General features: G+C 44.8%; 1 protein-coding gene across 1 annotated transcript in view; it reads left to right on the top strand.

The window, feature by feature from the left end:
- The window catches only part of LOC119651474 (tyrosine kinase receptor Cad96Ca), a 213673-nt gene that overhangs the window by 113268 nt on the left and 86519 nt on the right, over positions 1-13886 (top strand). The window contains exon 4 of the mRNA XM_038055084.1: positions 2243-2399. Within this exon, the coding sequence (XP_037911012.1) occupies positions 2243-2399 (157 nt within the window). The remainder of the gene's footprint in view (positions 1-2242; positions 2400-13886) is intronic.

Raw genomic sequence — 13886 nt, 5'->3', positions numbered from 1 at the left:
CCCAGCAGATGCTCTCAATGTACTCCTGCATCTCCTCTCCCTAGACCTCCACATTAAATACGTTGCAGCGTGCAGTACCATCAGACTTCGTGAGTCCGGATGCTGGGCAGCGAAGTCCTACGGCCACAGCGACATTCTAGACGAAGTACCTCGGGAAATCTGGGCACTCTCCACGGACTATGCCACACGCAAGCTGAACTTCACGAGAAATTTTGCTGTGGACTTACCAACCAGGGTAAAGTGGAAGACCGGCGACATGTTGCAACGTTATGACTCAGTATTCTTTACCGACGGATCAAAGATGGTCTGTGTTCCGCTAGCGGCTGTCGGGGGCCGAGTCTACTCGCATTACCTAGCAGCCGCGAGCCTAAGATGGCGAAGGCTTACTAGCTGTGCCAAGTCAAGAAGAATTTGGCTAGCTCGATTACGAGAGCTCCTGTAACAGGTGGAAATGCATTCAAGATTACGACGGTCTGCATAGGGGACCATGCCAACCCGCTCGGCATACCCTGCGAAGAAGGAAGGGAAACCCTCGTGCACTTTCTCTGCGATTGGTCAGCTCTATCTAGAGTCAGGCTACAGACGCTTGGTAAACCATTCTTTGGGGACCTCAGAGTCTAGCTGCAGAGTGCGAGAGCTGATTTTCTTCGTGAATGAAGAAGGTCCGAGCCGGCTAGACTCTGCCTCCCTGCTCCCATAACGACAGTCACGGTCTTAGGAGTTTGTGGCATCAAAACTGCGCACCACAGTGCTAATTGGGTTCCCCGGAGCAGCCACCTATCCATTCCTAGTCAGCAAATTAATCAGATTCAACGCAGAGACCCATTTTAACGAATTCTCACTCTTACATCCTTTTATATAATACTTCCAAAGTTACTCCCGATAAAAGGATTGGTTATCTTTCTCAGCTAGTGTTTCAATGTGGAGCTTGGGGAAATATTCTAGCTTGTAACAATGAAAGTTTTTAACCGCTAGCTGTCCTTTTGAATGAAGGATGACTCAAAGGCCATCTTATAATCTAATCTGAACCTCAGATTTCTCTGCAGAATAAATTCTGTAGACTGAGTTATATAAAAGAATTACAAAACTTTATGAAACCCAAACTTGATTGATCATCCCAACTCCACTAACTTTGAGTAACTCTCGGTAATTTTCAAGATGCTGAACCTCTAACAAATAGCTTTCGACGGCTCTACTTGCAGATACGTCAGATACGTCAGCATTGAATAATTAAAACTTGGGAAGTCTCTCTACTAAAATTTTCCCTGAGAACGGTATTAACCCACATACTGAAGATATCAATTTTCATGAAAATCGGATTGTTTTCCTATCTGCTTTTCATTTCATCCCCAATTCCTCCCTATTTAATAAATCAACAAAAGCAAACACTTCCTGTCTCAACTTCCCGTGCTTTCCAGCTTTGCAGGATCCGTTCAGGATCTTATAACGTAAACCCATCTGCAAACAAAGCATCTTTTCCCCCTCGTCCTTTTGCTATTTCGAACGAAAGAAAAACTATCACATTATCCCCGCTATCTCTATAATCCGATATGCATTTCACACATAGCGTCACGAGGACGAAATTCCAGATAGTGTAAAGTGTTCAAATACTTTTATATGGATGTGTGCTTATGACTTAAACCTGATTCCCGATACATGGGAGCTGAAGGAGATACACATTTTTCTGTGCCCAATATACGCAGGCATGCACATATACGTCAGAGAGAAGGAGGTTTGTTGTGCTTGGGCTGATCTGCTTCTCGGCGTCCTAGAAAACTATGTAGATGGAAACGACAATAACAGGGACGAGAGGGCGGCTAGCGGGGGACGAAAAAGGAAAAATTGAAGGCGAACTTGTACTCATATTACACATTTGAAGTCATACACGATATACACTCATGACAGCAGAGCTTGATGCGTTGTAAGGACTACGGTATTGTTAGGCATCCTCCACTGAAAGATGGATTGGCCCTCGCTTTGCTGGATCAGCTCTTATAGTAAATACCAATTCGGGGCGAATCAACAAAAGTTAGCAAACGCATTGCCTCAGCAATTTGATAGGTTCAAGGAAACAGTAAACCGTGCCTTGCGCTGAATCAAAATCAAATCTTGGGGTTGAAATTCCAGTCGCAGTGGAGCTAAGAAACGAGGAAGTGCATGTAGAGCGACAGTCATGAGTGTATACCGTATCGTATGTACGTAACTACTCACTCCTAACGATATAACATTCCACTTCCTACAGGCAACGTCACGACTATCAACAAGTAGTTCAACAGGAAACACTGAAACGACCAAAACGGATCGATGGGAATTCCCGAGGCATCGATTGAAGTTCTTCAACATATTGGGCGAAGGTGCTTTCGGGCAAGTCTGGCGATGTGAGGCCACCAACTTGGACGGTAAGTAGAATACCATTGTTCCCGTTTTTCGCTATCTAGATGGAGTCGAACAAGGACTCAGGCAATTCAAGTCGAGGAAAATGAGAAAAATGTGGGAACTTTGCAACCCCAATAGGATGTTGTGCTGCTGAGTATATACACGCTCTCGGCAGGGTGCTTTCCGTGCTGGTGGATCTGAACAAAAGGTGCTTCCTACTCTTCTTACTTCCTGATGTTCTCGTGGCAACTTCATGTGTGTACACTGGAAGCCATGCCCATATCATGTTTCTCGACATATTACTGCTGGAGCAAGGCCACGTTATGTGCTAGTTGAGATAGTTAGTTATTGCAGCTCCATTATGAGTCTCTAGCTGACTAAGTTTACCACGATAGTAGGCTAGATAGTATGAGGATTTATTGATTAGTGTCGTGGGTATTGGATGAACTATTTTTTTGTCCTTTCGTGGCGGATAAGCAATGGAAGAATGTAGAAAGTGTTACCGAGTAAAAATGGATTGTGGATGTCGGTTTTTGGGAAGGAGATTTCGTTTGAGTATTCGTCGCGTTTCGAGGAAAAAACCCTCTGTGTTACGTGAATCTTTGTTTGATATTTTCTTTTAGTATCTAAGCTAATAGAGAGTTAGTTTTTGTCTTGCGAGGGAGGTGTCTTCAGTGGTTCGATCATGGAGTCTGCTAGCTAAAATTGGCCTAAATGTTCAAACCGATGGGGAGCGATCCAAAGCTTACCTGAAACCGTGATTGCTGGATACGTCAACTGGTGATGATGAAATCCCCCTTGACTCCACTAAGACCAGGATTACGACGGGTGCACATTATCTAGACTCCAGTAAATACGCCATTTCCATCTCACGAAGAACGTGAATATCTGAATAAAATGCAGGAAAATATGACTCAAGCCAAGGGGCTGTCTCGGAAAAAGAAGCCCTCTATAAACTTCATGAAAAACAGTACGGACCTTTCTCTCCGATGCAATGAGATTGTTAGCTATGTCACGAAGAGTTTGGTTGAGTTCCGAGATCAAAGAGCGTACGCAAAGGAAAGTTTTTATTGCTGCTGAGAGCGAGTTTGAACTCTGGTTTACCGCGCAAAATCTCGGCAAATGACGTGTAGCGTATGACGTGACAGAAGCTACATCACGAACGAACTCGCAGGTGGTCGCAAGTCCCTCGATGATTTTATGAGGGACGTTAACGGTAGACCCCTTATTCACGACGACGAGCAACTTAAGAGGTGAAGGGAATATTTCATGTTGGTTGTCAACCGTACACCATCTGACAAAGTTCCATTTCTTCCGGATAAAATGGTTAGCTACCGTAACAAGCGCATGAATACTGTTCCTCCAAATAGAAAAGAAATCATCTCGTCATCATTGCGCTCATGAGCAGCAAGAACGCACGCTGGCTTGATTGTTTCCCCGTACAACTGTTCATCGTAAACCGTGCTGTCTCTATATAGTTGGTACCCGTCTTAAGTGCGACTATTGGAGGGGTACCGTTGGAAGGATAAAGCATAAAACGCATTAAAGAACATTTCAAAAGCGTAATCGAAATAGTCTTCATCATCATCGTCATCAACTTCGCAAGAACCGCTATCCGGTCTAGGCCTGCCTTAACAAGTAGCTCCAGACATTCCGGTTTTGCGCCGAGGTTGACCAATTCGTTATCCCTAAAATCTGTGCTGATCTACGCCATCGCTCCATCTCAGGCAGGGTCTGTCTCCTCTTCTTTTTTTGCCATAGACTTTCCGGGCTGGATGATCCTCATCCATACGTATTAGATAACTCGCCCACCGCAACCTGTTGAGCTGGATTCCACAACCAGAGTAATACATAAGGACTGGCAAGATCATAGTCTTGTACAGTAAGACCTTTGACCCTATGGTAAGACTGTTCTATTGCCCCTTTTTGTCACGCTACATCGGGGGCAGAGGTGAGGCATCATCATCATCAACGGCGCAATAATCGTTATCCAGTTTAGGCCTGCCTTAATAAGAAACTCCAGCCATTCCAATTTTGCGCCGAGGTCCACCAATTCGATGTCCCTAAAATCTGACTGCCTACGCCATCGCTCCATCTCAGGTAGGGTCTACCTCGTTTTCTTTTTCTACCATTGATATTGCCCTTATATACTTTCCGGAATGGATCATCCTCATCCATATGGGTTAAGCGACCCGCCCACCACAACTTATTGAGCCGGATTTCATCCAAAACCTGACGGTCATGGTATCGTTCATAGATTTCGTCGTTATGTAGGCTACGGAATCGCCCATCCTCATGTCAGGGGCCAAAAACTTTTCGGAGGATTCTTCTTTCGAACGCGGCCAAGAGTTCGCAATTTTTCTTGCTAAGAACCCAAGTTTCCGAGGAATACATGAGGACTGGCAAGATCATTGTCTTGTACAGTAAGAGCGTTGACCCTATGTTGAGACGTTTCGAGCGAGGGTTTTTGTAAGCTAAAATAGGCTCTGTTGGCTGCCAACAACTGTGCGCGGATTTCATCATGGTAGCTGTTATCGGTTGTGATTTTCGACCCTAGATAGGAGAAATTATCAGCGGTCTCAAAGTTGTAGTCTCCTATCTTTATTCTTCCCGTTTAGCCAGTGCTGTTTGATGTTGTTGGTTGGTTGGTTTTCCGCCTTCATTGATGAGCAGCCCAGGATTTCGCGCCAATCAGCGCCTGCTCGATCTGGATGAAGGCAGTTTCCCATGATGTTGATATCGTCAGCATAGGCCACTAGTTGAGTGGACTTAAAAAGGATGCTCGTGCCTTTTTTTGAAGGGGGTGGAAATATTTGAAAGATTATCGCCTGGACAAGCCATAGTGTGGGATTTTTTTCTGCTAAAACTACGCCCGACTCACCTCTGCTCCGTAGAACCGCCGTTAGGTATTAAATCACGGGGCGGTGCCAGCTCGTCAGCTAGGTCTCCTTTCTTCAATCCGCGCCAGCCTCACTTGTTCCGCTTTTCGAATTGAATGCTGAATTGCTGTGATCATGGAGTTGGGAAAGCTACCATTCTCGGCACAAAATTTTCCTGTAATAGCACTTAACCCAGACTTTCCTCGAGATTTCTCCTTTCTTCCACGAACCTTGAACATTAGGAGAATACGTGCGGTGGATCCTCTGGGACCCTGTCCCAGTTTTGTAAAGCAAGTGAAGTATCCCATTTAAACCTATGCAAGTGCCGAGGATATCCTCTGTGGCGGTAAGAAACTGGGTGAGATTATATTTGACCCCCCATACTTTCTCTCCAGCCACTTCCCGATGGAAAGGATCAACCTTTAAGTCCCTTCTCTGAACGGTTCCATCGCCGTTGACATCCGTTTATGAATCTCGCCCTTTCGGCTTTTTTCACCTGCGAAAACCACCATTTCGTCTGCCAGGATGTGAATCGGGATCATTCCCAAGATAACATCTGAGACGGTCCTGAAAATAGAACATACGCTTAAGGCTGTTCTTCTGTAGACCGCACTGAGTCTATAAGAATTGCCTGAAACGTGCAGCGCTTTTCCCCAAAGTGGAACTGCATGCTAGATAAAACTGACGACTTTGGCTACGAGCAGCCTGCAAATATGCCCCGGCCCTCCTACGTTCATTATGCTTGCTAGAGCCATATTGGCGGTGGATGCATTTCGCAAGTATGCTTTACGTGCCGCTTAAAATTGAGTTTGCGGTCTATCATCACTCCCAACTATTTGATGGCTTGGAAGTGATAATATGATTCGCAATTTTAAGGCTGGCGTAATTTCTCTTGCGGCACGTGGCGACGAAGGTTGTTTCTTCCTTTTTTTCCATAAGCGCCAGTCCAGTGTTCTCTAACCAAGCCTTAACAGCGCTTATGGCTTCGGTTAAGTATAACTCAGGAAATGCTTTGCGACCAGAACCAATGCAATCTCGTCGAAATAACCCACCCCAGTGGTTTCTTACCGAACTAGAAGGTTAAGTACATCATTGCACATGATTTACTACAGCAGTATGGAGACCAGTGGGACACCCACGGAAAAAGCGTACTCCTGGGGTCCGTCATCGGTGTCACTCCAGAGCCTCTTTTCTTTTAGTCAGTTGTTGACAATAGCTGTAAGATAGGCGCGAATACCAAACTTCACCAGGGATTCCTGTGTTAGATTCCAGTTAGCCGAATTGAATGCATTTCTCATGCCCAGATTACCACCACGCAATGTTTGCTGGTACTCTCCTTTTCATAAATTGAACCTTCGGCCAAGCCAGTAGCTAATTTAATGGCATGGAAAGTTGATCTGACTATACGGAACCCATACTGACGAACTGAAAGGCCTCCTTGTCTCTCAACAACCGGGAGTCATCTATTGTAGATTACTCGCTCTAGCATTTTTCCCACAATGTCGAGAAGATATTGAAATAGGTCTGTAGTAGGATGGCTCACCTGGAGGAACATTAGTTAGCGGGGCTAACTTCTGTTGCTTCCATGATATAGGAAATATACATTCCGACTTACGCTTCGAATAACTTAGCGAACATATCTGGTCCAGACTTCATGGGAAGCTTGAGGGCTCTTTTCGGTACGCCATCCATACCCGGAGCTTTGCTGACTCCTAATCTACCGCAGATCTCCAGCAGCTCATCTCCGGGGGCTGCTTGAATTGCGTACGTGATTCGCTAAGATGAACGGCTTTGAAACGTCCCATTTTGATTCTATAGTGCCCCCAAGGATACTATTCCCTGTTGATCCGTTGGATGACGAGCCAAAGGGGTTTGCGCGCTTCCTTATAGACGCATTCTTTTGTCTTTTATCAATCGTAATTACCGCCTTCTGGGCAATTGGTCTGACTCGGTGGCAGGCTGATCGAAGGCTGACCGGGGCACCCCCCCACTAATAGTTCGGTATTCTACTGGGAAATGAGCATCTCCGTAATAGGCTTTGGCAATGCATTAAGTCACTTAGACAGCTCTTTTTGTAGAGGTGCCTGCTTTATTAAACCTCACCTTTGGACTACGCCCCTTTTAAGTTGAAAACAAAATTTTCAACCGGTGTCAGCAGTGTCAGATGGTTTCTGTATGGTTCGCTCACGGTGGCAACTTTCATCCGAGATGTGTGTGTGGTTTACTCCAGTAACCGTTGAGTGACCCGGCAATGATTGAGGTCTATTTGAATATATCTTATTTTCTCATTGCAGTCGGCCCCTTCTTATTGCATATTCCAGCGGTATGCCGTTTTTGATGTCTCTTCTTTTCTTCGCACAGAAGACATCTGGGGTCTCTTGGCAATATAACCTTTCGCCGCGCATCTTCTACATCGATCGGATCTATCATTGCCTCTAGTAGGTAGTCGTATTGTGGCCGTTTGGATACCGCTACTGGCTTTTCGCAGGCAATAGACTCCTCCGGAAGTTCCTCCAACTTGAATTGTTCTTTTGAGGCAGTGCAGGTTTCCCCTTTCATTGATACTTCATTAAGATCCTTAGACTGTAAGATGGTCTCATGGTTTTGGGAAAACACTGAGGCATTTTCCCCGAGCATGTTTTTAACTTGAGTGCGAAATCCATCAGTTTTGCCCACGTTGGATCTTTTCAGCTTGAACATGAGACCTCCTTCTCGGATTCTTTGGATGAGATGACATTTCCACTTAGATCTTTTAGGTTAGGATTAGCTTGGATCTTCTATCCCCGCGTATGGGAGATTTCTCTTACTGGAGATGGCAATCGCCTTTGGCGAATTTACACTTTTCCTCTTCTTTTCGCCTTTTTTGGTTGTTTTCTTCGCCTTGGGTTCCGCTATGCTCGTCGATGTTTTCACTTTGACCATGTGCTGCCCTACTTTCGAACTTTTAGTCCCATTGCCCTTTTTCACTTTAGGGGGCTGCTGGTTTCTTAGAGGATTCCAATTTTTTCCCCGTTTTCTTTTATTTGACTATAATTTTATGGCGGTCCGATTAGGTGTCATTTGAATGCCCTGTGACACAGTTGGGGCAGCAGATTTCGGCGTCTGCTTAGAATTCCTTTCTTCTTTCTGCGACCTATAATACAGGTCTTTAATAGCCCTTACCATATTTTTTATGATTTGATGCATGCTTGTCCTTGATAAACTTGAACACCAAGTTTTATGAAGGGTAATAAAGGGTTCTGCTCTCTGTAAGTCCCGACAGATGGGACCTCCTTTATGCTTTTTCACCTTTGGCATAGATTGACTTTCCCTGTATTTTGTCTTTTACGGTCTTTGGCATCAACGGAGATCTCAGAGTTGACAAGTTTTACCTAAATGGGTTCTTTTCTTGGTTCTAGAATACCTTATGCAGTTGCTTCTCTTGTTATCGTCCAGCGATCTGCTTTCAGTTACTCATTTTTCGATTTAGTTACCGGTGTTCTCGGTAAGGTGGTACTACGTTTGAACACCTCTTTCTCCAAATCTAAATCACTTGTAGCATTATATGCCATAGTGATCAAGTTGTCCAGCACCGAGACACTGTGGTCGAGGGATATGACCGACCGGAAACGTGCTTGCTTCCTCCCAAAAACGGCTGGTACTGGTGTTCCGAGCGCCTCCACCGCAAGTTCTCTCGTCTTCCATGGTAGTTTTATGTTCTGGGTGTCCTTCCAGCCATTTTGTCCGCGCACTAGAGATGAACAAGTTCCCCGACCTGGAGTCGCGCCTGATTGGAGATCCGGCAACTGGTCAAGGGTATGCCTGCCTGTCATATCCGCTTCATTTGGAAACGGCGGAAGCTATTTTCATGATCTGTGAGTCAATTTACAGAGCCTTCCTCTTTTCCTTCTCCTAAGGATCCTGGCATTTCCTCTCGTCTACACTGACATGATCGGCTTAAAAATAGCGCCACCTGGGAAATCGCAGTGTTACTCCAAAGTTGCGAGCTTCCAATGTTCGTCACACTCGACGCCTCGTAATTTTGGGCCAACCGCTTCCACGCGGTCCCTTCGTATTGATCGATATCTGGTGAGTTCTCGCGGTTATACCTTTCTCTCTAGGAAGGTTAAATCCGGATCCAACTCCTAATTCAATCGCCCCATAATTGACTTTCCGTTTTCGGAGAGATCACATCTTTCTTTTTCTGATACCGTGCGTTTCCCTTTGCGGCTTTCTCTGACACGATGGGCCAGTATTTCTCATCCAAGCTGCTTATCATCAAAATGGAATTGAACACTTTTGAAGTTTTTCTCATACAGGTTTTTCAACACGGCTCAATTACAGATAGCTCCGGCCCAAAATTTGTAAGGTAGGTTTGCCTGAAATAAAAGGCACCTAGTAGTGGACGATTCCGTAGACGATTCCGTAGAAAAAAATACGAGACAGACCCTGTTAAAAAAGGAGCGACGGCGTAGGTCAGGACGCCAGACAGCTTTTAGGGATATCGAATTGGTTGACCTCGGCGCAAAACTGGGATGTCTGGAGTGCCTTATTAAGGCTAGATCGGATACCAGTTGTTGCACCGTTAATGATGATGATTGCATGGCATAGTTCGTAATGAGATTGTGCTCTTTTTATTTGTGCGATCCATCCACTGCTACTTCTTCCTCTGGTCAGCATGTGCCTGTTTGCGTCCTTCTTCAAGAGCAGATCCATTTGATGAGCGAGGTGAGCGAACAAACTGATCTGATGAAGATAGTCGGAACTTTTGAGAACAGATGCCATTGAACTCCCACATACCACCCAGCAGAGGCGTTGAGTATAATATCACCGATAGCAAGAAGAAAAAGTGGCGCTGACTTAATGCAACTCTTGCAGACTCTGCTGTAGATGGTCCACGTGCCCTCTGATCAGCAAAAAATGCTCTCCCTGTAGTAGGACAGTTGTGTGGAAAGCCGCGAAACGACGAGTGACTAACCGCTGACGATCTTTTTCGAGGCTGATGCTACCAGTTCTTTTGTTGCGCACCTAAACAAAATAGCCTTAAAATCGACTACCTATCGTAACACTGTTGACCTGATTGGGTGTTCCTTGCTATTTACTTAAAATCCAACTAACCTTATAACAGGTTCTCTGGTGCCAGTGGCAAAGTGGCCGAAACTGTATAGATTCGGTCCTGAGGCTTAACGTTCAATTGCAAAACGCTCTATGATAAACCAATTTAAAGGGCCAAGATTCTTTTTAGATTACTCTGAAACTGAAACTATCTCGGTAGTCTATTATGATATTGACAAAGGAGCTTCTCATACCATGAACGGAGCTGATTTTTTTACCCAAAATTTTTTGGAAGTATTACGTTTTATCAGTGGCTCAGGAGTTGGGAATAAATGAAACTGAGTAAAGCATCAGGACCTAGCAATATTGTAGGTGAGCTTCGGAATTCTGTTACTTCACTGATAAGCACCACTGCAGAGCTGCTGGGTCCATGAACAACTACAGTACTACGGATTCGGTATCTACCGTGTAGGTATCCATGGCGAAAGCAGTTTCAGAATGTGGCAGATACATCAACGTCGCTCTGGATGTTCGTCAATGTTAACGCAGGAAGCCTTCTTTGGTCATTCCCCTTTATTCTTTTTATGGACATACTCAAGCGTTAGCACAAAGCGTTTGAGGAAAAGACGTTCTTTGCTGGCCTGCTAGAAAGATATGGGATAAATGAAACGGACGCGTGGAGGATAGGGCATTTGGAAAATGTGAATTAGATTACAGGATGGGTAGCGAATGCCTGTTTTGTGCAAATGACGGACACTGTCCTAGGAATTGTATGAAACTTTTATCATAGTCCGCACAGAACTTGCAAGTTTGCGTTGATATCCGTAGCTTCCCCAGGTGATAGTTAAGCCTGTAGTGACTAGCCTAGTATCATCCTGAGATTCTTCTTGGTGAGGTTTAAGCAACTCTTTGTACACTTGGGTTCGTATGCCCCCATGGGCACTGTGGACTGCTTCATTCCTGGTAGGCTCGTCTAGTATAGTTCCCTAAGCCGTCCCTCTTCTTTTTTTAAAGTCATAGCCATGAACCCTCTTCTGATTTCACAGAAGTGGTCTGATCCGTATAAAGGAGTCCCTGCTCCCTTCGTGGTCAGTTGTCAGCTGTCTCTTTTTCCTCCAAGCCAAAATGACCTGGAACTCAGAGTATCCAGACCCTGTTGTGTGGTAAGACATTCCCATACCAGTTTAGAGTTCACCGTGTTGGACCTAAGTACCTTGATCATTGTTTGGCTGTCAGCCAGAACAATAATTTTCTACCCCCCGTAGTTCCTTTGGAGGTTAAAGGTGACAGATTTGCCTATGGCATATATTTCCGCTTGGAATATGCTAGTGTTCTTGCCCATTGGTTCTAAGCATATTATCCTTGGACCAATGAGCCCAGTGCCTGCGTCCTCTGCTGTGAGGGATCCAGTAGTGTACCAGGTAATCACTTGCTGGTTTAAGCTGTATGTCAATGTCACACTCTCCTCGTTTGCCCTGTTGCCTCAACGCGTTGCAAACTTCTTATCGAAGTGGAACCTCGTTGTCACGGTTTCCCGTGGTATCAGTAATTCGGGATGTCGCCTAGAAAGAACATCAATTTACCTTTGATTTAAAGAGTTTTACAACTCACTGGTATTCCCGGACATTCTGAAGATCTGAAGTCTTCCTTGCCTGCATCTGTATGAGCAGATGGAGAAGAATCTATTTCAGAAGGAGGGATGCCGTTGGACAAGTTCTCAACTTTCTGGCTATTATCCTACCCACCGCATAGGCAACCATCGCCCTTACTATTGCAGTGTATATCCAGTGCAGCGCTTTCGGTGCGCATACCGATTTTTCCTTTACTATGGACCTGCAAATCATCAGAGCCCTTGTGGCTTGGGGTGTAGTGTATCCTGGAGGTCATTATGTGATCGTTCCAAAACCGATCATTCAACTTTGCCATTCCAATCTTCAAAGAGTACCACTAAGTATTCATAATGGGATAGTGCGGATAATCATGAGCTTTACATGTTACTTGATTAGGCCTAGAATGTAAAAAAGGATAGGTTTATACTAGGTAAGACAATGTGGTCCTGCTGCAGGTTTTAGCTGTTACGTGGACAAAATGGCTTTCAAATGAAACGTTTTCCTGCCTCATGCCTGTCCATATTAAAGTCATTCATTCACCGTTGAAATAACATAATATAAAGCTAAATAACTAGGAACCGAATCGCTTCGCAGTTGGTAACACCTCCGTCTTAATAGCAACTTGAAATCAAAAAAGGAACCAACCGAGAATGATTTGGGAAATGGCCGTTCGTTTCCAATAAACTCAGAACAAAGCCTATTACTTCCATTATCGTTCATTCTCCTATTTCTTGTGGAATTTTACAACGTTCCCTTGCACATATGTCCTTGCCTCTTGCGGCGCAACTCATATAGGCCAGGCCAGCAGGCGACCGAACTAGCGAAGTCCTGGAGACAAAAACATCTACGTATGGATGTATATCTTGTTATCGAATTGAGCTTATCACTCTTTTTGTTTGCTAACGACCACTAGACTTCCATATAGATGCGGTTTATTGGTTTTCTGGCAACATGCTATTGTTTTTCGATCCGTTTCGTCCCGTAATCCTCGCACCATCGAGCCACCCTTCCTGCCGGGGGATAGCAACGAACGACACGCTTAATGGTGCAATTATTTTCCAGATAGTGGGTGTCCTTGCGAGATTGGTTTTTCGAGAATTTTTTCTACAAAATTGCTCAATTATAAACCACTTTTGCATATAGTGGGGAATTAAGGATAATAGCCCCCGCCATGCTTGCCTATGATCCTTTTTTGTCCAGCTGCTAATGGTTAAACTATCCAACGAGTACACGATACTAAGCGATATTAGCGAAACAGCTTCGTTGCTTGAGTGTCCTTAAGAGCTTTTTCAATGGCCTTGAGGTCGGGATGAATATCGTAGGGTGGCGGGGCTCAAAAGCCAAAGTAGCCCAAGTCAAGAAACTTTGCGGAGGCTGTGATTGGAAAACAATCGGCGAGTTCCAGCCGGTTTGAACGATGTCAGAAATGTGGGTGATTTCAGCAGCAGGACCGTGGGAGCAAATCAAGCGACAGATAGACGCCTCCAGCAGATTCATGCCAAGCAAAAAGAAATTTCTATTTACTTAAGTAATTCGATTATTGAAATATCGTACGATAAGTGTAGGATTACGCTTGCAGGAGACGCAACTGAGGCAGGGAGGGTATAGAAATGTAGCAAGACTAATGTAGATACGCAAACCGATGGAGTAGATAAACTTCGGCAAGGATCTAATAGGAAACGCCGGAGAACTGCTATTGACTTGGCCGTCTCATATCCGTGTTGGCGGAGCTGCTGCGGACGAGTCCTGTATTTGGTGTATTTGCGGAGCAGTCTTGTGTGTGATTGGTATTAAGTTTAGTTAGTTACATTTGACTAAAACGAACGTCTGTGTACATTAAAGGGAAACGAAGAATCAACGTAATGCGATGAGTTGGTAAACTTCTTTATTATGGCTTCCAGCTATAACGATTGAGCTCCCATTCCCGGAAAGTTGTCGATTGTGTACTGGATTCCTTTTTTTCTTGTCGTTGGATTGAATCGTAACA

The sequence above is a fragment of the Hermetia illucens genome, chromosome 3, assembly GCF_905115235.1.
Source record: "Hermetia illucens chromosome 3, iHerIll2.2.curated.20191125, whole genome shotgun sequence".
NCBI classification, from domain to species: domain Eukaryota; kingdom Metazoa; phylum Arthropoda; class Insecta; order Diptera; family Stratiomyidae; genus Hermetia; species Hermetia illucens.
This window is presented reverse-complemented; position numbering and strand designations above follow the sequence as displayed.